This window comes from Chiroxiphia lanceolata, chromosome 24 (assembly GCF_009829145.1).
Source record: "Chiroxiphia lanceolata isolate bChiLan1 chromosome 24, bChiLan1.pri, whole genome shotgun sequence".
Taxonomy (NCBI): Eukaryota; Metazoa; Chordata; class Aves; order Passeriformes; family Pipridae; genus Chiroxiphia; species Chiroxiphia lanceolata.
The window spans coordinates 6,023,180-6,044,862 of NC_045660.1; the positions used below are offsets into that span (position 1 = coordinate 6,023,180).

The 21,683-nt window shown below is 61.4% G+C and overlaps 3 protein-coding genes across 4 annotated transcripts; all 3 read left to right on the top strand.

Moving 5' to 3' along the window:
- The first annotated feature begins 4,588 nt into the window (after positions 1-4,588).
- On the top strand, positions 4,589-5,437 carry LOC116797955 (gap junction beta-5 protein-like). The gene has a single exon (XM_032709976.1). The coding sequence runs from the start codon at positions 4,607-4,609 to the stop codon at positions 5,435-5,437; it is 831 nt and encodes a 276-aa protein (XP_032565867.1). The 5' UTR covers positions 4,589-4,606.
- Positions 5,438-9,527: 4,090 nt separating this feature from the next.
- GJB3 (gap junction protein beta 3) lies at positions 9,528-13,360 on the top strand. 2 transcript variants are annotated; one of them, XM_032709978.1, is made up of 3 exons: positions 9,528-9,714; positions 11,843-12,630; positions 12,917-13,360. In XM_032709978.1, exons 2-3 carry the CDS (start codon positions 11,873-11,875, stop codon positions 12,930-12,932), a joined length of 774 nt encoding a protein of 257 aa, XP_032565869.1. In that variant the 5' UTR covers positions 9,528-9,714; positions 11,843-11,872; the 3' UTR covers positions 12,933-13,360. The 2 variants fall into 2 exon arrangements, with proteins under 2 accessions (XP_032565869.1, XP_032565868.1); XM_032709977.1 differs by lacking the exon at positions 12,917-13,360 and having other exon boundaries at positions 11,843-12,658.
- Positions 13,361-14,662: 1,302 nt separating this feature from the next.
- GJA4 (gap junction protein alpha 4) lies at positions 14,663-17,550 on the top strand. Its single transcript, XM_032709975.1, has 2 exons — positions 14,663-14,750; positions 15,385-17,550. Exon 2 carries the CDS (start codon positions 15,405-15,407, stop codon positions 16,434-16,436), a length of 1,032 nt encoding a protein of 343 aa, XP_032565866.1. The 5' UTR covers positions 14,663-14,750; positions 15,385-15,404; the 3' UTR covers positions 16,437-17,550.
- The last annotated feature ends 4,133 nt before the right edge of the window (positions 17,551-21,683 follow it).

The following is a 21,683-nucleotide window of genomic DNA, read 5'->3' on the forward strand; positions in this document are numbered from 1 at the left end:
GGTGGGTGTAGGGATGGAGGTGAGCTGGTGGGTTTGGGATGGAGCTGAGCTGGTGGGTGTGGGGATGGAGCTGAGCTGGTGGGTTTGGGATGGAGGTGAGCTGGTGGGTGTGGGGATGGAGCTGAGCTGGTGGCCTCACCCCGGCTGAGACATTTTCTGCTCCGTCATCCTGAGTTTTCTGCTCTGTTTTGCCAGACTGTTCCGGGGAAGGCGGCTGTGCCTCACAGCGCGTTCCCCCAATGCCATCTAGTGTCTGCTCCGGCGGCCCCGGACAGTTATTTTAAGGCATCTGAGCTGATTTATTGCAGAAGGCTCTTTGAGGGCCAACAGGCTGCCCGGGCTGATTATTAACAGCAACACGGATAACTACCCAGTGGACGCGCAGGCTGGGCTGGATTATTTTTATTATCGCTCCCGTTTCGCACTAAAAGCCCACCCCGGCAGGATGGAGTGTGAGGATGCAGTGCCACCTCCGGGGTGACTGAAGTCTTTCAGCCTTCAGCCACCGGTCTTGTAGCCTCGGCATCACCTGAGGCTTAATCACTCAGAAAAGTGCTGTCATGTCCTATTGTCGCCGTATTGGGAGCGCGACCTCTTTCCCATTTAGCTGCCATCTCAAAATAATGTAACTTGCCGGGGGACAGGCGTGACTCAGGAGACTGGTAATGGGATATAAAGACTCTGACCTGCGGGTCGCCCATTCGGATGCTGCCAAGGTCAGCGGGAAGGACAGAGATGTCGTTTGCACGGTGATTATTTGGCCAAACAACCCAAAACAGGCGTTAAGGGGCCCATCAGCGGCAGTCAGCAGGGCTGAGGGCTGGGTTGGATTCTGCTCCTACTGGGAGAGCATCCAAGTCCCCCAACCCCTCCCCGAGTTTTGGGACTGTGTGACTGCCCACGGCCCCCTCCAGCTAAGGAGTTCTTCCTTTCTTCCTTTGCCTCCATTGCAGGGGCAGGGTCTGCACAGGCTGAGACGCTCTTATTTCAGCCTTTTTAGGGGCAAAGTGCCGCAGCAGCATCTCCCCCCTGTGCCCCACTCATCTGCTCCCAGTGCGGAGAAAGGTTTCTCAGCCCTGGCCCTTGCTCTGCTCCCCACCGTCAGCTGCCATGATTTAGGTCCCTGAGAACCTCATCTCCATCCCCAGCCACCGCTGACCACGTGAATTTATCTCCTCGGTAGCAAACCACCTCATCGAGGCAGTTTGAGTGTGTGATTAATTAAGGTCTCCCTAGGAATGAGGTTACTCCCTGCAGCCTCAGGTATAAATCCCTGATTAATGGGTGCTGGGTCAGGCAGGGTTTGCCTGCTCTCATCCAGACAGGCCACGAACACGGGTTTTCCGTGGAAAAGCTTCCAAACAATCCCGTGGGATGGGGAGTGCAGCTGGCAGCACGGTGGGCAGCCTCAGGGCTGGGGAAGGGAGGTACCAGGGCTGAGCCGGGCACGGCAGAGCCAGTTCGACCCCAACATCCAGGAGTGCTCACACCACTCTCCCGGCGGCTGAGCCAACATCCAGCCTGCTCTGTGTGTTTAATTTTCACTAATCTGTTTGGGTTCTCTTAATTATCTGCAAACAAACAAGGTGCCTTCCTCTCGAATAACCGCGGTGCTGGGGACAGGGAGCAGAGGGTGGCGGGGCTGTGCCAACAGCCCTTCCCTGCTGCTCACCCCGCTCCAGAACTTCACCCAGGACCTGTTTGTGTCTCTATCCAGTGTCAGTAGTGGGGTCTCACCCTGCCAAGCAGCATCTGCGTGCAGCATCTCCGGCAGCAGCAGCGATTCCTGCTGAGCTGGTGTGGAAAAGCCTTCGCAGTCACCGTGTGCTCCGGAGCTGGAGGAGGCTTTAAACACGAGGCTCTTAAATAGGATGAAAACAGCCCTTCCTTTCTGCTCTTTCATGCTGCCAGAGCCCTCGGGTCGTGTCAGGGCCTGGCTCTCCATGGGCTGACAGGTTTCCTAACTCCCCTCTCTGCACCGTCAGCACAGGATCAGGAACAGCAAATTCCAGTTGCAGCAGCTGGAGGAGGAGGAAGCCCAGCACCAGACAGTGCCTCTCGGGAGCAGCCCCTGGCTTTGTCCCCCAAAACATCCTCAGGAGCATCAGTGAGCTGGAGAAAACCTTGTGCAGCAGGAAAATGTGTCTGGTCCCGTTTACCTGCTGCCTTCTCCAGAGCTGGCTGTGCTGTTTGATTCATGTCAGCAGCTTGGCTGGTGACTGCGGGATGAATGACGCTATATAAATGCAAAGTGTTATTAATATTTCATGTTGTAGTGAAAATGTACTAATAGGGCTTGTTCCTGGAAGATAAAGTGCTGCCATTAATACACCTCCGTGTCCCCAGCACCGGGGACTCACCTGTGGAGGGGTGGAGGGGCTCTACCTGGAGCAGAAAATGCCCATCTCACCTGGCAGCTCCCCAAAAGAGGGGATTTTAACCCAGAAAGCCGCAAAAGCCACTTCAGACACCCATAAAATCAGGGGCACGTGGGGCAGAACATCCCCCCACCCACTGCTGGGTGCTGCTGGGTGGGGGCTGCTCTGGGCCCTCCCTGCCTGCCCGTGGGGGACACAGCCCCTGGGAACTCCCTTCACGGCACAGCCACTACACAGGCATGTTAAAAAAAAATAAAAACGGGCTTGTTTGATTTCAAACTGCAGAACTCTTCCCTGGAGCCATCCGCAAACACTGGTAATTTACTTTACAGCTGTTTAGATTTGTTTCTCTGCGGTTTTGTTTTTTGGTTTTTTTTTTAAACCCCAGCAGAATTGCAAATGAAACGTGTGTTTGCTCCTCAAATGACTCCGGCAGCACCTGAACTCCTGCACCCCACACCTTCTCCTTGGAACCACACCAGCTCCTTGGACCCCCACCCCTCTGACCCCCATCCCTGTGCCCCACAGCCATGAGACAGGGGCCAGACCTCAAACAGGGGGGTTCTCTGAGCTGGGGGCTCGTCCTGGGAGGGCTCCATGCTCTGGCATCAGGGAGGGGTGATGGGGAAGAGGCTTGTGCCAGCTTGCAGGCGAGGGGAGCATAGCTAAGCAGCTTATTAATTCCCAGTAAAATAATCAGCTACCACCCACTTGTCAGAGGGTGGGGAGGGATAAAGGTTCTCCTAAAGTATTTCCATGGTGTGAAGTTTGAGTAAAGAAAGGATTACAAAGGGAGGTGTTTGACTAGGCAGCTGCTGGTGCCGCGGGCAGGGGCTCCCAGGGCTTTGGCCATGTTGGAGCAAGGGCAGATGGGTGTAGGGAAGGGATGGAGGGACCCCAGGTTGTACTGGGCACCCCAACATCCCTGCAGCATCTGAGAGCACACAGCCCTTCCCTGCACAGCACCAGGGTCAGGTCCTGCACACTGTGGGGCCGCCCTTCGCCTCGGGAAATCGGGCAGCTTATGGGACACGTGGGGATCTGCCTCGAGCCTCATCCCTTCCCCCTGGGAATCTCCTCCTCGCTCCCAGGAGCCCGGGAATGACTCATGTGGTGCCTCTTGCACAGGCGATGCGTTCCTGCCAAGAGCAAGCACCGACCTGCAGCAGCGCCGGCCTCGGCGAGGGACACCTCGGGTGAGTGGTGTGGGGACCCTGCTGTGCCCCGGGGATGTGGGGCTGGGGCTGGGGGAGTGCATCTGCCCCCCCTGACCCCGGGGTGATGGGCTCATCCTGCGCTGCTGCCGGAAGCGTGCACGGAGGAGCAGGAATCGGGGGTTTGTGTGTGTCCCCAGGGATCCACCCAGAGAGACGGGACCCAGCAGCTCCCACAGCAGGGCCGTGCACCGGGACGTCTGTGTGAGCAGGAGCTGGGCCGGGCTGCAAAGAGCAGGGGATGTGTTCACCCCTGAGAGCCCCTCGACGAGGGGGAATCTGATTATTATTTTCCTGATAATGAAATATTTAAGGAGAGTCGGTGCCAAATGCAGCCCCAGGGGCCCCTCTCGGCGCACGAGGTGTGTTCCTCCAGCACGGCCCAGACCAGGCTCAGATCAGCCTCGCAGGGGCTGGGGCTGGTGAGCACTGGTGGCCACCCAGCCCGGGGTCAGCTCCTCGGCATTGCAGGGGCCGTGCAGCCCCCCCAGCCCACCCAGTGCCTCTGCTCTGACACGGGGCACAGTCGGCGCAGGGCTGGGAGGGCAGAGGCACCGGCAGATTCCAGCGGTGGGAGAGGACGTGGCCGGGTGAGTCACGGCCCGCCTGCTCCTCGTTGTTGTCCGCCCGGGCCAGGCCTGGCAATGTAAGGAAAATTAATAACAAATACCTGGGCAACGAGGCAGGAGCTGGGGCGGGCGGTGCAGGATGGGGGCTGAGCCGTGGGCCGGAGCTGGTGGTGGCTGGAGGATGCCGCGGCTGCAGCAGAACCCCAAGCTGTGCCAGGTCCCACTCTCTCCAAAGTGGGGGACGGTGCTCGGTGGAGACACATCACCTGGACCAGGTCTGTGCTGGGGCACATGTTGGTGGGGTCCCTGCATATGATCATGGGCCAGAGAGGGTTTCAGGAGCTGTGCCTTGGGGCACACGGGGGCTCCAGTGGGGGCCTCTCGCTGCTCCCTGGTGACACAGTGTCTTCCCTCTTCCCTGGCCAGCTAACGGGATCGGGGAGCCATGAACTGGAGCACGTTCGAGGGGCTCCTCAGCGGGGTCAACAAGTACTCCACGGCCTTCGGCCGCGTCTGGCTCTCCCTCGTCTTCATCTTCCGCCTGCTGGTCTACGTGGTGGCGGCCGAGCGGGTCTGGAGCGACGACCACAAGGACTTTGACTGCAACACTCTGCAGCCGGGCTGCACCAACGTCTGCTTCGACCACTTCTTCCCCGTGTCCCACATCCGCCTCTGGGCCCTGCAGCTCATCCTGGTGACGTGTCCGTCCCTCCTGGTCATCATGCACGTGGCCTACCGGGAGGCCAAGGCGCAGCGGCTGCGCGAGGCCGGCGGGGACGGCTGCCACCGCCGCCTCTTCGCCGACCCCGGCAAGAAGCGGGGCGGGCTGTGGTGGACGTACCTGCTCAGCCTCATCTTCAAGGCCGGCGTGGACGTGGTCTTCCTCTACATCTTCTACCGCCTCTACAGGAACTACACCCTGCCCCGGCTGGTGAAGTGCGAGCTGCCCCCCTGCCCCAACGTGGTGGACTGCTTCATCTCCCGGCCCACCGAGAAGAACATCTTCACCCTCTTCATGGTGGTCACCGCCTGCGTCTGCGTCGTGCTGAGCCTCGCCGAGGCCGCCTACCTGATCGGCAAGCGGTGCCGGGAGTGCCTGCAGGCTGGTGGTGGGCAGAGCCGGCGGCACAGCCAGGACTGCCCGCTGCCCTGCGCCGAGCCCGTGGGCACAGCGGGACAGGTTTTCCATGGGGCGGACTACAAACCCCCCACGGCCACCATCCCACCCACGGCGTCCTGCCCCAGCACGGCATCCGAGGAGGAGGCTCTTTCCTAGAGCTGCCCGGGAGAAAGCAGGAGCCTCTCACCTGCTGGGCACCTTCATCCCCTTCTTCCTCCTCTGTCCCCCGGTGCAGGAGCGCTGGTGGGGGCAGCACCCTGGAATTGAGCTGTGCCCGAGGAGTCTCTGCTTCTCCTGTTCTGGGGAAGACACATGACATCGTCCTGCTGAATTTGGGGTAAACCACGTGCTGTAGGACACGTGCAGTGCCCGAGTGCCACGGGGACCAGCAGCTCTGTGGCAGCTGTGAACTGGCAGCAGTGCCCAGACTTTGAGCGTGTCCCAGCCAGGACAGGCACCCTGATCCCCCAAGGAACCCATCTCCCTGTCCCTCAGCCTAAATCAGCCACAGTGTGGGTGCCGGGGCCATCTCAGACTGATGCAATCGTCATTAATAACACTCATTAGCCGAGTGGGGACAAGAGCAGGTCCCTGGTGCCGCAGCCACCGCGGGGAAGCGCAGGCGTGAGGATCCAGCCGGGCAGGCAGCGCCCGCCGTGGGCTGCTGGATCATCCTGCCTGGCCAGAGGAAAACACCCCAGCAAAACAGCTGAGTACAGGAGAGGAAAAACACCCCAACCATTGATTAAACAGTAACATTAAATGGCAGAATCTGATCTCATTTATTGCTGTGATATGTCGCGCTGGGCCGTGACGTGAGCGGCGCTGTCCTTTTGGAGGCCATCACCAAGCATTAGCTGGGATGAATAATTCACAATAATTTCATGGCAAATGCACTCGTAAGTAACATTAACATCGAACATGTGGCTCGATCTGTTACTGGTTTCTCTTTATTTAGAGGGTGTGATTATTATTTTTTCCATGAGCAGTGACAGCACTCGCTGGCTCTGCCCCAAAGGAAGCAGCACAGGGAGAAAGGGAACCCCATCCCTGTGGCCTTTAGGATCAGGGCTGTTCTTGGTGACAGTTCATTGCAGCTACTGCTGCTCCAATGAACCAGCTCCCACTTGGGCAAAGCTGAGCCCCTTCCCACAGCCCACCCTGGGGAAAGGACCAGCTGGATGTGCTGGAGGGGGAGGCAGAGGGACCACTGTGGCCAGGGGGATGCTGAGGGGGATGCCAAGGGCAGGCAGGGCTGCAACACTGCTGGATGGGAGGGCAGGGCCTGAACCAGCCACCCCATAAGGGTGAGGATGGTGGAGAAGCCCTGAGGGCATCCCAGCCATCAGCCCAGAACCCTTTGGGCACACAGCAGCTCCTTGTGCTGACACCCCGAGGTTGGAAACCTTTGGGGTGAGAGGCAGATGGTGGAATACAGGTAGATTTTTTTTTCCACCTCCTTCTATGTGAAGCTGTGCTTGGTGTCTGCCTCCCTCCCATCCTCTCCTGGTGCTGGATCATCCACCCGAAAGTTTTCTTTCCCGAGGCCTCTCACTCACGCCAGAGAGAACACAAAGTTGTTCTTTGTGTTCGAGCTGTTGCCCTGATTTAAAGAGCATGGGCTGGGCTGTTTGTTTTCCAGCAAGGTTGGCCGCTCCTGCTCCGGGCTGTCCCGTGGGTGAAACCTCGAGGTGTTCCCTGTGCAGACACTAATGGGGCAGAAGATGAGCCCCAGGAGAACCTCCCTGTCCCACTTCCCCACATCAAAGCACAGCTGGAGCTGCTGCCCCGTTGCGAGAGACCTGAAGATCCAGTTGCTGGGTGTTGTTGTGCAGTTCTGTGGTGCTCAGAGCAGACATTGCAGCTGCTCCACAGAGCTCAGGGTGTCTTGCACCATCCAGGCTTGGGATCAGCCCCGACCAGCCCCACAAACGGGAGTGTTTGGCTGGTTCTTTCTGATGTGTTTCCCCCCGAGTTGCCTCGGTCATTGCTGCAGAAACAAAGGTCTGGGAGCTGGGACATGTCCTGGGATACAGAGGCAGGACCAGTGTCAGCAAAGCAAATACACTGGGGGGTGTCAAAATAAAAGCTGACTACTTTTTATCATCACACAGGGAATCCCCCTGTATGTTCTTGTAGGGTCCCAGAAGAGCCCCTGAATTCAGGGGAGAGGGGATTTGAAAGAAACCCACCACTAACTGCAGCCCAGGCAGGGATGTGGAGAGGACTGTGTGTGCAGGTCAGGGGTAGCCTGGCCTCCCCAGCCTGGGCTTGTTTCTTCCCTGGCCAAACCCCGCCTCTCTGCTGGGAATTGAGGAGAAACTCTCTGATTTATGTCCAGTGTGCTGGAGTCAGTGGCTGCTCCCAGGACCCCGTGACTCCTGTGCCCTGTGCCCGTTGGGGAGCCTCATCCCTGGGGACGTGGCCCTGGAGCAGGACAGCTGGGATGCTGTTGGCAGGCAGGAAGCTGAAATAAAAGGCCTGAGTCCAATCTCCTGTGACGCCCCATTTAAGACTCTTTAAAAGAGACTTTGAGGTTTTTCTGCCACTGCAGTGGCTACCTGCTCATCTCCTTGGGTTTTTCCTTCGGGGAGGATCCAAGGTGAGGCCTCTGGAGGTCACTGGGTGTTTCAGTGTTCACATCTGGCACTGAAGCCTTTCACCCATCATCCCACTGAGCTGGAGCAGGGTGGACACGTGGTGACATACCTGGGGCACATACCTGAAGTTCTCGCGTGCTGAGAGCTGCTGAACCTTGCTGGCATCTTGTCCCTGTGCCCACACTGGACCAGTTGGCAGAGGGGTGGTGGAAGGGGCACAGGGATGTGCCCTTTGCTGGCAAACACCCAGCTCAGCACTGCAAAACACTGCAAAGCACGGGGTGTTTCTGCTCCCCACCCAACTGCCTTAGGGAAATCTGCCCAAGCCAAAAGCACCTGAACTTTTTCACCACGGCCACGTGGCCTCTCTTGAAATTCCAAAATTGCAGGTAAGAGACTGCCCAAGGGGAGGTCTGGCCCCACTTTTACAGGGTTTGCCCTCAGGGCAGGGAGCTGCTGCCTGCACAAGAAATCAGAGCTGCCAGTGGTTCTCAACAACTTCCCTCTCTCCTGGGTTTGTCATCTCGAGGGTCACAGCCCTCAGATTCCTGACAAGCTCCTGCCACACCAGATCTCTGCAACAACATAGCTCAAATTCCTGATCCTGCTGATAGGACAGGGCAGTTCCTGGTGGAGGGAGCTCCCACTTTGCTCTTGTCCAGAACGGGGGTTCCTGTGTCTGCCCCCTCCTCTGGGCTCACCCCACTCTGCACCCCAGGCTCCCACCAGGGCTTGCTTTGGATCTCCTGGCTTTGCATCTCCTGGGTTCCCATTCCTGTGTGTCCCCAGCTGGGCAAACCTTCACTTGCTTTATTTGACCTCCTGGAGCCAAGAAACCTCTGGACAAGCGGCTCCTTGTCCGCCAGGAGAGCGGGGAGCAAACCTCTCGGGCACCAAGCACCCAGGGGCTCTTCAGATGTGTCCCATGGGAGGGGTGGCCCTGGCAAGGCTCCCGTGAGGCTCCCTTGCCACTTGTCTCCAGGGCGTGCCAGAGGATGCCGGAAAAGCCTCGGGGCACTCTAAAGACCAGGTGAACCGAAGGCAAGGGGAGGCACATTCCTGCCAAGCTGTGTTGGCAAAGACCTCAAATGGGGCTGCTCCATGGGGCATCCAGCTGCTCCAGCAGGATGGGGCTGACTCAGCCTCCTGGGAGCCACCGGTGCTCAGGGAGAGGGACATCCCCCTTGGGGACACATTCCAGGTCCCACGGGGGCACGGCTGGAGGCAGCAGCAGGGCAGGGTCCTGCTATGTGGGGACCCTGCTGCCATCCTGCTGTTTGGGAAAGGTCCTATCAGACCGTCCCGGCCCCGCCAGGGCGGCGGCTGCAAGTTCCTGTTGGTTGGAGATACCAGAGAGCTGTTGCAAAACTCTTACTACAGCAAAATCATTTCAGGAGTTGAGTCATCTGTGGTTCTTAGCAACTGGTGCTGGTGGCCCAACAGCTGGGGCATGGTGCAAGGCCAGTGTCCATCCCTGTCACCCTGGTCCTGCTGCTGGGTCTGCATTGCCCAGACCACCCTGGTGGGGGTCAGGGCATCACCTGGCAGGAGCTGCTGGTGTTGCAGGTGGAGGAATCTGGCCCCGTCGATGTCCTTTGTTGTTCAACCCGAGCGTGTGTGTGCATGTGCTCAGACAAGAACCTCTCCAGCAGCTGTTTGCCAGACTCACCCAGTTACTGGGAACTGAACCAACCACCCTTCCCCTCCCCACACACACCAGCTCCACAGACAAGCCCTGGGTGTGCAGGAGGGCTGTGGCTGGGAAGGAGCTTCCCTGCTCCGAGATCTGCCTGGATCTGGACACCTTCCTGCGGCTCCTTCCCTGCGGGACAGGTACCTCCAGGGGCACAGGGTGCTGGGGGGCTGTTGGGGACCTCCGGTCGTGGGGGACAGACCCCGCGGTGTAACGGGGCACAGTGGGAGCTGTGTTTGGTGTGACGGGGTGCAGGTGGGAGTTGGGTTATGGCTGGGACTGGTGGGCCTGCAGGGGCCAAAAGTGGGGACCTCAACATCACACAGACCCACGATGGGACCCCCCAGGCTGTGCCAGGGCTGCTCGCCTGGGGGGTGACACAGGGGGATGGCACAGCGTGGCAGCCCCCAGGAGCAGGAATGGCCACCCCAGGCCTTGCTCCTCTGTCCCACCACCCTCTTCGTGGACTGAGCCCCCCAGAGACAGTGGCTCTGCTGTGTTTGCACCCCACAGAGGTGGGAGCCGGGCGCTTTCGGGTCCAACGCCCTGTGCCCACGCGGGGCAGGACGCGGTGCTGACGCAGCGCGCTGGCATTCCGGGGGCTGGCTGGAGAGGGTGCTGAGCTCTGCGGGAGCCACACGGGCTCTACCGGCAGAGCTGAGCACACCTGAGCGCTGCCCCTGCCCTGCCTGGCACCCAGCCAGCACCGGGGGGAGCTACGGGGCTCCCAGAGCACAGGGACTGGCACGGGGCTCAGCATGGAGCTTGGCATGGGGGTCACATCCCCTTCCCACCCTGCTGCGGGTCCGTGGATGGAGCTGACACTGGGCTGAGCTGGGCAGGTGGGTGCTGGGTGGATTGCTGGCAGGGCACTGGGGGTGGGGGAATGGGCGAATTGGCAGGCTGGTGGGTGGGGGGCACAGGCCCTGGGGGTGTGCAGGGACTCCAGGTTCCAGCCACCAGCACCAGCGTTTGGGAGGAAAGCAGCAGCTCCCCTCTCCTGAGTTTAAAGGAGCTGGTTCTAAGGGCTGGGTGGGAATGCTGTGGTTGTTCCCCACCCTGGCTCACTGGTTTGCCAGGGAGTACGATCTGTTTTCAGCAGGGTGGTGAATGAAGGTGGGCATGGGCAGAGGCACTGCCCTGGCACTTGGTGGCACAGGACCCCAGCTTGGCCCCACTTGGCTCAGCTGCTTGCCGAGGTGTCCCTGTGTGGGAGCAGTGTGGGAGCAGTGTGGGAGCAGTGTGGGAGCAGCACAGTGGGTCTGGGGCTCGCTGCAGGGTGGCTCTGACCAAGGCTGGGCTCTCGGGCAGCCCCGTGGGCTCCGGGCAGTGCTCCAGGCTCTGTTCCTTCCCTGTAGCCCCGGGACACTGTACTGTGCAGCCCCCCCTGGATGAGGGGACCCTGATCACCAGAGTGCCATCGCACCCCCGCCATGCCCTGTGCTGGGCACTTCCCACCCCACAACTCCCGGTGAGCAGGGAAGGAGCCTGAGCCTCCTCCAGGTACGTCTCGGAGGGCACCGGGTTGGCCACGGGCAGCGGCAGCTCCTTAAAAGTGGGAATGACCCAGCGGCGGTCCTGTGAATCCCTTTGTCAGGGCAGGCACCTCCACAGCACAGAGGGTTATAAAACCCACACGGGTTTGTAAATCCAGGTGCAGTAAAGCTCCAGGTCAGGCTTAATGCGCCACCCTCCTCGTGTGGGGCAGCCCCAGGCTGAGCTGTGGAGCTGCTTTGGCCGTCGGGGCCTCCGGTGTTGCTGCTGGGGGCAGGAGTGGGAGCAGGAGCAGAGCCCCAGCCAGGGTGACGTGCTGGTGACACGCACAGACTGTCCCTTTCTGCTCTCATCTGTGCTTGGGCTGCCTCGGGCATCACCTGTGAGACAGAAAAACCGGTCCCTGGCGTGTCCCGGCAGCCCAGCATTGCAGCAGCCACTTCCCCTTTGGCTGTTGATCCTGGCTCGCTCCAGCACATCCTGCTGCTGGTTTGCACCAACACACGCAGTCAGGCGGGGGGTTGGTGGTGGGGACTTGGCCAGGTGGCTCATCCCTTGGGGCAGAGGCTCTGTCAGAAGGAAGTGCTGAGAGGTTGAGTCACCTCTGTCACCAGGAGAGCGTGGGGACGGGTTTTACCGTGTGCAAGGGTGATGGTCCCCCCGCCCCACATGAGTGCAGCGTGGTGGGGGAGCCCAGAGGTCAGTGGGATTCAGTGCAGTGAGGGACACGCACCTCCCATTGCTCCTCACCCTCCGCTCCTGCCGCCTCTCCAGGTCGGGTGACTTTGGTCTCCACCGGCCACCATGGATTGGAAAACACTGCAGGCACTGCTCAGCGGGGTCAACAAGTACTCCACAGCCTTCGGCCGCATCTGGCTCTCCGTGGTCTTCGTCTTCCGTGTCCTGGTCTACGTGGTGGCGGCCGAGCGCGTGTGGGGTGACGAGCAGAAGGACTTTGACTGCAACACGCGACAACCGGGCTGCACCAACGTCTGCTATGATTACTTCTTCCCCATCTCCCACATCCGCCTCTGGGCCCTGCAGCTCATCTTTGTCACTTGTCCCTCCCTCCTGGTCATCATGCACGTGGCCTACCGGGAGGACCGCGAGAAGAAGAACCGGGAGAAGAACGGGGAGAATTGCCCCAAGCTCTACAGCAACACGGGCAAGAAGCACGGCGGGCTGTGGTGGACCTACCTGCTCAGCCTCTTCTTCAAACTTATCATAGAGATCCTGTTCCTCTACCTCCTCCACAAGATGTGGGACAGCTTCGACTTGCCACGGCTGGTCAAGTGCACCAACGTGGATCCCTGCCCCAACACCGTGGACTGCTACATCGCTCGGCCCACTGAGAAAAGGGTCTTCACCTATTTCATGGTCGGAGCCTCCTCCATCTGCATCATCCTCACCGTCTGTGAGATCTTCTACCTCATCTTCAAGCGAGTTGTCCGCGGTGCACGGAAGTGGAAGAAATCCACCAAGCGCTCCGTCAGCTACAGCAAGGCCTCCACCTGCCACTGCCACCTCAAGTCGGAGGAGAAGGACAACAAGTCCCAGACTAGGTGTGTGACAGCCCTGACTGCTGTCTGAAGGGTGCTGGGAGGGGAGGGTGGAGGGAGAAAGTGTCCTGGCCTGTGCCAGGGATGGTCGGCACCAGACGTGACCACCAGTGATGTCACCGCCGGACTCTTCAGCCAGGACCTCGATGGCTGTGAGGGGAGGGGTACAAATCCATGGGAACTCTCCTGCCTGGGACCGTGGGCACATCCCCGGGTGTCCCAGTGGTGTGGTGGCAGGTGGGTGCTGGCTGCCTGTGGGCATGCCTGAGGGTGTCTGTTCTTCCCACAGAGGAGAGGAGCTGTGAGCTCGCCCGTCCCAGCTGGTTCACATTCCCCTTGGCCCAGCAGCTTTTCCAGCCACCCCTGAACCCTCAAGAGTCAACCTGTGTGAAAAATGACTAAACCCAACAAACTAACATCCCTGGAGAGAGACCCATGGGTGCTTGATCAGACACAGGTAAGGCGAGGGCAGCCCTGGAGCTCTGCCAGATGCACAGAGCAGTGCCACAAGCTTGGACATCACAGCAACACACAGATCCTCCCATATCTCCTCAGGTCTCCAGCTCTGCTGCTCCCGTGGTGGGTGTGAGTGCACTCCCTGGTGCCCAACCAGAGCTGGTGTCACCCAGCATGGTGGCAGTTCCAACTCGCTGTGCCTCACAAGTGCACAGTTCCAAGCACTGTTTCATCCTCCTGTATTTTGTACCAAAAAACCCCAAAGGAATTCCGGGCTCGGCACCACAGCAGGAGCTCTCTTCATGGACCTGAGGCAATGACAGAGGAGCAGAGCTCCAGGCTGGTGCCGACTGTTCTCTCGGCCCAGTTTGCCCAGTTTGACAGTATTGGGGCAGGGCAGCTTCTCCCCCTTGGCTCACACGAGCGCCGTGCCACTTGCCCAAATGCCACTGCTGTCTCTGCTGCTTCCCTTGGTGCCTCTGTGTCCCACTCACCTCGGACAGACGCGTCACATATGGCACAAGCTACAGATCCAATAAAACATTGCTTGGAGACACTGGAATCTGCTCTGTCCGCTGGAGATCGGGGGGACTGGTGAGGGCAGATGACACGGATTTGCAGAGGTTCCCCAGGAGCCCGCAGCCGGGTGCTCCTCATCCGCCCGAGCCGGGCAGGGCAGTCGAGCCCCGGGTCGGGCTCACTCCTCCCGCTCCGCCTCTCCAGGCTTGTCACGCGTCGTTAAACCTTAACTCAGCAGAACCGCACGCTGGCCCCCAAGGAAATCAAGGAAGGATCAGCATCAATTATTTACTAAACCTTGATAAATATTATAATAAATAGAAATTATTTCCATTTAATCTCTCCATAAGCAGCGCTAGCGGAGGGTCCGCTGTTCCCAGCTCCGCTCGGCCCGCCCGCACTCCGCAGCCCCACGAGCGTGTTGTGGTGTGTGCCGAGACCCCCGGCAGCAAAGCTCCGCTGAAACTCGCGGGCAGGTCCCGGGCAGGGCTCCGGTGGGGCTCATCCCGGGAACCGGCGGGATGCGGGACCGCGGCCGCGCTCCGGTGGGGCTCCAGCACCACCCAGCGCCCGCCGCGCCGCACGGACCCGCGGGGGTAACCACGAGCGGGCAGGGACGGAACATCCCCGGACACTGGGCGGGGGACGGAGCATCCCGGGGACACCCCGCCGGGCAGGGGACGGGACATCCCCAGGGCGCTGGGCGGGGGACGGGACATTGCCGGGACACGGAGTCGGGCAGGGGACGGAGCATCCCGGAGACACGGGGCAGCGGACGGAGCATCCCCGGGGTCCCTGCCCCGCTCAGCGGGTTTGCCCGGCGGCGGAGCCGCAGCCGGGGACGAGCGGGCGGGAGAAGCCGGGTTTCCCACTGTCCCCCACCGGCTTCGGCCCCGACGGGTCCCGGCCGTCTCTGGGGGTCCCCGCTGCCCCCGCCCCGCCCGCCGGGGCCGCCCCCTCGTCGGGGGGCGGTGGGAGGGGGCGGCCCCGCACACCTGCGGCCCGACCCGACACTAAGCCCCGGCCCCCCGGTTTCCTGCCGCGCTCCTCCCCCGGGCCCCGCACGACCGGAGCCGCCGCAAATCCCGGCCCGACCCCTCACACTCAGCGCGGCCCGAGCCCGGCGGGACGTTCCCGGCGCAGCGGAGGTGAGTGGGGACCGCTGGGACCCCCGGGATACCCGCGCCGCTCGGGGAAACCGTGCTGGGGACGGGGCACCCCCACCGCGGGCACCCCCTCGCCCCGCCGCTGCCGGGGTGCCTTTAACGGCACGGCCGGCACTTCTGCGCTTAATTAGCAGCGGTTAATAAGGAGCCGGGGCTGCAGCCGCCCTCTCACTCCTTCCCAGCCGGGCTGGCGGGGCTGAGCACCCGCGGGCTGCGGGCTGGGCTCCAAGGGGTCCCCACAGCAGCAGGAGGTCGGTGAGGGGTGCTAGGGGTGCCCTGGGCGAGGAGAGGGTGCTGGGAGTCCAGCGTCCCACAGCCACGAGCTGTGGGTGCTGTGGGCTGGGTGCTGCTGGGGCAGGTGAATCCCTGTGCTGCCTCTTCTCCCCCTGCCCCGTGTTCCTGCACTGGGCAGGGGGAAGCAGAAGGAGCCCTCCAGGTCTCAGAAAGCCCGGGCGCTTCCCTCAGGTGTGGGATGTCCCTCAGTGGGTTTGCTGGGACACTCTGCAGAGCAGCTGCATCCCAAAAACTCACAGGGGTTAGGTGGCCCTACCTGCCCTGTGCTCCTCAGCATGGAAAGAGGGAATCGATGTGCCTGCTCTCCCCTCTCTGCTGGCAGAGGCACAGGCTCCCTAGAAGATGGGTGACTGGGATTTCCTGGAGAAACTGCTGGACCAAGTCCAGGAGCACTCGACCGTGATCGGGAAGATCTGGCTCACCGTGCTCTTCATCTTCCGCATCCTCATCCTGGGCCTGGCCGGGGAGTCCGTGTGGGGGGACGAGCAGTCGGATTTCGTGTGTAACACCAAGCAGCCGGGCTGCACCAACGTCTGCTACGACAAAGCCTTCCCCATCTCCCACATCCGCTACTGGGTGCTCCAGTTCCTCTTCGTCAGCACCCCAACCCTGATTTACCTGGGCCATGTTATCTATCTGTCCCGGAGGGAGGAGAAGCTGAAGCAGCAGCAGAGTGAGCTTCGGGCTGTCCACAGCAAGGACCCGAAGATCGAGCAGGCCCTGGCAGCCGTGGAGAAGAAGATGTCCAAGATCTACGTGACAGAGGACGGGCGGCTCAAGATCCGAGGGGCGCTGATGTGGACCTACATCATCAGTGTGATCTGCAAGAGCATCTTCGAGGCTGGTTTCCTCGTCGGCCAGTGGTACCTGTACGGCTTCTCCATGGTGCCCCGCTACGTGTGCAAGAGGGACCCCTGCCCCCACCAGGTGGATTGCTTCATCTCCCGCCCCACCGAGAAGAGCATCTTCATCATCTTCATGCTGGTGATGGGCCTGATCTCCTTAATCCTGAACCTCCTGGAGCTCTTCCACCTCTGCTGCAAGAACCTGCTCAGTAACATCAAGAAGGTGTCGGGGCCAGTTGTACCGAGCCGGGACGTCTTTGCCCAGGACATGGTGTCGGATCCCTACACACCCAAGCACTACCCGTTCCTGCCCATGGCCGAGAGCCACGTGCCATCCTACCAGACCTACAACAAGCTCTCCAGCGAGCAGAACTGGGCCAACTTCCACAACGAGGAGAGCCTGGCACTGGGCAGTGGCAGCAGGCCCCTGTCGGACCCCTACACCCCTCGGGCTGCTGAAGCCTCTGCCCCGGAGGAGAAGCCGTGCAGCCGGCCCGGGAGCTCGGCCTCCAAAAAGCAGTATGTGTAGTGCCAGGCTGGCCCTGGCTGGCAGGGGGACCTTCCCCTGTCCCACCTGCCTGCAGAGGTGCTGCCTGTGGGAGGCAGCTGCCTCCTGCCTGGTGCTGTGCCTTACAGACACACTCCCCTCCAGAGATGGGATGCTCGGGAGCAGGGCTGAGCGCAGCCTCTGCTCTCTTCTGTTTTCCCCAATGACCCCACAAGGAAGGAAACTGCAGAAAGTTCCCCGGGACGCCACGTCCCGTGTGCCTCGCTCCGGGAAAGGGAGAAATCCCTGGAGCCACCCTGTGGAACAGGCTGTCCCTGGGGCTGTAGCAGGAGGCTGCTGGCCACCGGGAGCTGCGGCTCGGCCGGACCCCAGAGCCTCTGCCGGGCTGAGAGCCGGGAGCGTGGCCGTGGGAAGCTGCTCCCCTCCAGCCTCCGCACGGAGCAGGCTGAGCCTGGGACAGGCACGGGAAGCTGGGCTGGAGCAGCGCTGACAGATCCTGGCCACCAGCCCCGTCCCATTCCAGTGACCCTGGCATCTGTCCAGGGTTTGCTGCCGGAGCTGCCCCCTCCCCATGGGACACAGGGGGGTTAATCCAGTGGCAGCTCTGTCGTGACCAGCAGATCCCGATGGCTGCAGGGTCACCACGAGTGACCCAGAAGTGTGAGTTCCCTCTGCCCTCCCGGCCCTGGACCCTTTCCCATGGGATGTGTGCCTTTAAGTTATTTTTAACCTGCTGGCCTGAGCACGGAGCTTTCTGTCTTAAAGGTGCAGTTTGCAGGGGATCTGGGGAGCCCTGTCCATGTGCCTTGGAGCCCTTGGGGTTATGGGGAGGAATCAGACCAGCAACTTCTGGTTTGGAGGGTCACTGGGTTTTATTACTTTGCACTAGTCATCTCCTGCTGTGGGCTGAGGTGCTGGGGGGGGGATGGAAGAACCAACTGCTGCCATGGGACCTGTCCCCCAACTTCCCCAGCCCACCAATGCTGTGAGAGGGGATGGTCCTGCTGTGACCAAAGGGCTGAAGGTCCTGTGTGACCCAGGCACGAGTGCAGGATGTGGGCACTGCCCTCAGTGCTGTTTCCTTTCCCCCGGCAGACTCGGTGTTGGATCTTGTTGAATAAAGTTGGATGAATGAGAAAAGGTGAAGTGTGGTGTGACTGTGCTTCCTGAAGCCTCCAGCTGATTCTGGGAGGGCAGGTGAGGGTTTGGGGCTGAGGGAGGGGGAAGGATGCTGTCCTGAGAGTGATGGGACTGGGGGGGAGAGTGGGTCACTCATCCACTGAAAGCACAACTGTCCCTGCTGTAGTGTCCTGTCCCCTTGAGCCCAGCCTCAGCTGAGGGTTCTGACAGGGCTGTCATGGGGGCCCATGGTGGCCCCAGGCAGAGCTCAGCCCCTCTCCCTGTACTGCAGATAAACCCAGCAGAGGCCGTGGAGCTGCTTGTGGCTGCATAATAGGTGGAAATGAGCTGCAGATAAAGGCACACAATGTGGCTGGGGCGGTTGTTTAGTTTCTCTGGCTGAGCCAGGCCAGGGCAGAGCCTGCTCTCTGCCAAGGGCCTCTCCAGCAAGGGTGGAACGGGCTAAAAATACCCTGGAGAAAATGAAATATGGGTGATACGGGGCAGTATCGCTGCCATCGGCCCCTGGAGGAAATGAGGAGGGAGGCACCGGCTGAGCTGCCCTTGGGGCAGAGCTCGGGCTGGCAGCTGAGCCCATCCTTGGCTTCCTCTCTCCAGGGGATGAGGGGGGTGAAATCGCCCTGGGTGGGGACCTGGGGTGCACACCACCAGCTCCCAGCTCTTCCCTCCATGAGGATGCTGGGGTAAACCCTGCCTGGAACAACTCTGCCCTGCTCCCACCATCTCCAGAGGGACCCTGCCCTGCTCCCACTGTTGCCCGATGGGGATCCCCTGGGCCACCCTGGGGGGCCACAGCCCGGTATTCCCTGGGGAATATCAGAGCTGCAGAGCCCCACTGTGGCTCTGGGGAGAGCAGTCCAGGGCAGGGCCAGGAGGACGTGCCCGTGTGACAGGGATGGGAGCAGCCGTGCAGTGTTTACCCATCTCCGTGTCCCCCTCTCACCTCCCCGCTCCGGGACTCCTATTTTTGTTGGCACCAGGGGAGCATCACGCTTTTCCCAGCAACCCTGCAAGGTGGAAAACAAGACGGCCGAGCCCCTGGACACGGTGCCCAAACACAGCTCCGCGTCCCGCTATTGTTCCCATGTTGTGACAAAGCGCTCGGGGCAGCCGGAGTGACCCCGCGCCGCCGGCCCCGCCGCGGCACACGCCAACAACAACAGAGAGAGGCTCACCTGCGGGGAGGGGGCCGGGGTTGGCAGCGGCCCCCCCAGAAGGAGGGAGGGCAGCCCTTAGGCAAATAAAAGTTTGGAGCTGATAAGGGCCCGGGCTGGCCCGGCACAGCCCTTTGGCACAGCCCGGGACAGACAGTGGCCGGCCTTTCTCACACCTCCGCGCTCCCTCCTGAGTAAACAGGTCCCCCCGGTGCCTTTCTGGGAACTGCACTCGCTCCCCCAGCACTGGGATGCTGAGCCCTGTGCTGGCACAGGCAGCCCAGGGGCTGCAATGAGGGGACTCATCATTCCCTGAGTTAGGGAACACTTTGGGGCAGCTCTGCCAGTCCTGGAGGGGCCACACGCTCCTCGGGACTCCAATTCCCTCTGGGGGTGCTGATCTAACAACAGTCACAGCCCCCAGGAGCCCTGTGGCTCCTCTACAGAGATGTTTCTGCCCTCTTCCCAGGTAGGACCAGTCTGTGCTGGGCTCTCCCTGCCCAGTTCTGCCATGGTCTGGGGCAGAGGGCTGTCCTGCTTGGAAAGCTCTGCCATAGACACTGGATGAGCACCAAGGGGTTTATTTTTAAGCTTTCCCAGTGCACAGCAAACAGCAAGTGTCTAAATCTGGCCTGCTCTCAGGAAGAGCCACAGCAGGAGCAGAACCACAGCTGAGGGGGAGGACGGGCAGAGGGATGGGCAGGGCCATGGCAGGCAGGGGCCCTGTCCATGGCCAGGGCTCTGCCCACAGCTTCCCAGTGCCCCATTTCCCACAGCCCTTCAGAGGGAGCAGGAGCAGGCGGGAGCATCCTCCCAGGCCAGGCACGGAGCCCTGTCCACAGCAGCACTCACCATCAGGGCAACCCCAAACCGGGCACAATCCTGCCCTTTCCAGCCTCTGCCAGCGAAGGAAAGGCAAACCCCACGGAGCTCCCTTCCTCCCCGGGGTTATATTTAGCCCTCCACGCGCGGGCACAGCAGACAATGCACCCCGTGTGAGAACCGCGGGCGGGAGGAAACGAGCTCAATAGCCCCGACGACTTCCCGCATCCTGACATTGTCGCTCCCCCACCCCGGCCACTTCCTCGTGTGGAGGCACCAGGACTGCGGTGCCCACCCCGGGATGGGTCCTACCCCTGCCAGCAGCTCAGGGCATCGTCCTGATGCGACACCGGGCGGGCAGGGGCTGCTGCCTGCAGAGCCGGGGGCTTTTCCTGGCATGGGAAGGTGGATGCTGTCTGAAAACAAGGAGCTGTGGTGGTCCTGGGGTGCTGGGGATGGGGAGTGAGCCCTGGGCTGTGGCTGCTGGAAAAGGCAATGCCGAGAGGGAATGGAACATGTCCCACTGTAGCTGTCCCCAGTCAGGGCTCAAGAGATGTGACTGCTCCTCTCCCACGGTACTTCAGGGCCTTTGCTGGCCACGGAAGGAGCCACCAGGCCCAGCCTGGAGGGAGCCATGGCAGGAAGAGGCAAGTGAGATGTGAAGGCTGGGAAAGGACTCGGCTGCTCTTGGGAAAAGGGCAAAACTGGAGCCTGGGAAAAGCCTGGGCTGGGAGGGAGCAGATGTCCCCAGGGGCTGTGGGGGACGCGCTGAGGGGACGAGCTGTCTGCTCTGCCGTGCACCCTCTGGGTCCCTGAGCCACGGGGACACCACACCACGGGCAGGGCCAGGGTGTCCCGGGATCACCGCGCTGCGCCAGGACGGGACACGGGAACGTGAGTCCCTGCAGGCCCCAGCTCCCCCCGCCAGCTCCCACACTGCTCCTCTCTCCCAAAGTGTCATCACCCTTCTGAGAAGGGGCCGGCCGGCCCCAGGCCAACCTGTGCCAGCACAGGGTCACATCACAGCGTCCCCAGCCCTGCACAGCTGGTGCGTCCCTGTCTGATCTCACCGGACGTCCGCTGCGGCCATCCAGGTGTGCTGAGAGGCTGGGGGGGGGGTCTCAGTGCCCCCCCATCCTGCACAGCAGCTGTCCCAGGCCCCTGAGCCACCCCAGGGAGCTGGGGCACAGCTGGATCCCGGCATCCTGCCTCTGGAAACCACCACCTGCTCCTCTCGTGAGCTGCTCATGATGGATCCCGGGGACAAACCCAGCCCTGGGCAGGGCAGAGGGTCTGTTGGGAAGCTGCAGCCACCCTCGGAGCCAGCAAGGCAGCTGTCAAGGGCACCACAGCCACCTTGACCTCCCTGAGCCTGGGATATGGGCACCATGGGCTGGGCAGGGACAGGGAGCACTTGCGGCTGCTGGATTCAATCCCTGCTCCATGGCACTATGCAGCCACAGCCAGCTCTGGACACGGGGTTATCCCTGAAGCTGGACAAGCCTTGGAGGATGCTCTCCCACAAAATGCCAGCCTCGAGGCCAGGCATGGGACTCCCTGCCTGGGGACAGGCTGGCTGCTGGCACAGCTCCTTGCCACACTCCCACTGCAGTGCCCAGCTGGGCCGTGCTGGGAACAGCTGGATTACAAACCCGCTGGAACAGACCAAGGAGCTGTGTGTGAGCAGCCGAGGGCAGGCTCGGGAGGGCAGGTTTTATGATAATGGTTTATTTCAGCAAAGCTCTTGGTGAGCCACTGTGGCTGCTCATCCCAGCCCCGAGTGCCTCCCGGCTCCTATTCTTGTCCCGCTGGCGCTTCCCAGGCAGCACATTGTTGGGATTCAATGGGAGGAAGGGAGGGCTCAGGAGAAAGGCGACGGGGCTCGGGGAAGTGGCTTCACTCCTGTCCCAGCGCCTGCGGGAATCCACAGCCCCACAGCCAGGGGGACACACAGGAGTCCCTGGACACATGGGAAACAGCTGACGGAAAAAGAGTTGGAAGCACAACAGGCAGCCAGGACAGGCGCAGGGCAGGGGCTGCCCTGCCAGGTGCCATCAATGCCCAAACTGTCACCATCAGGGCTCAGCCCTCCCCAATGGTATCACTCCACCACCACACCGGAGCAGCCCCCCCAACCGGCACCGCATGGGCC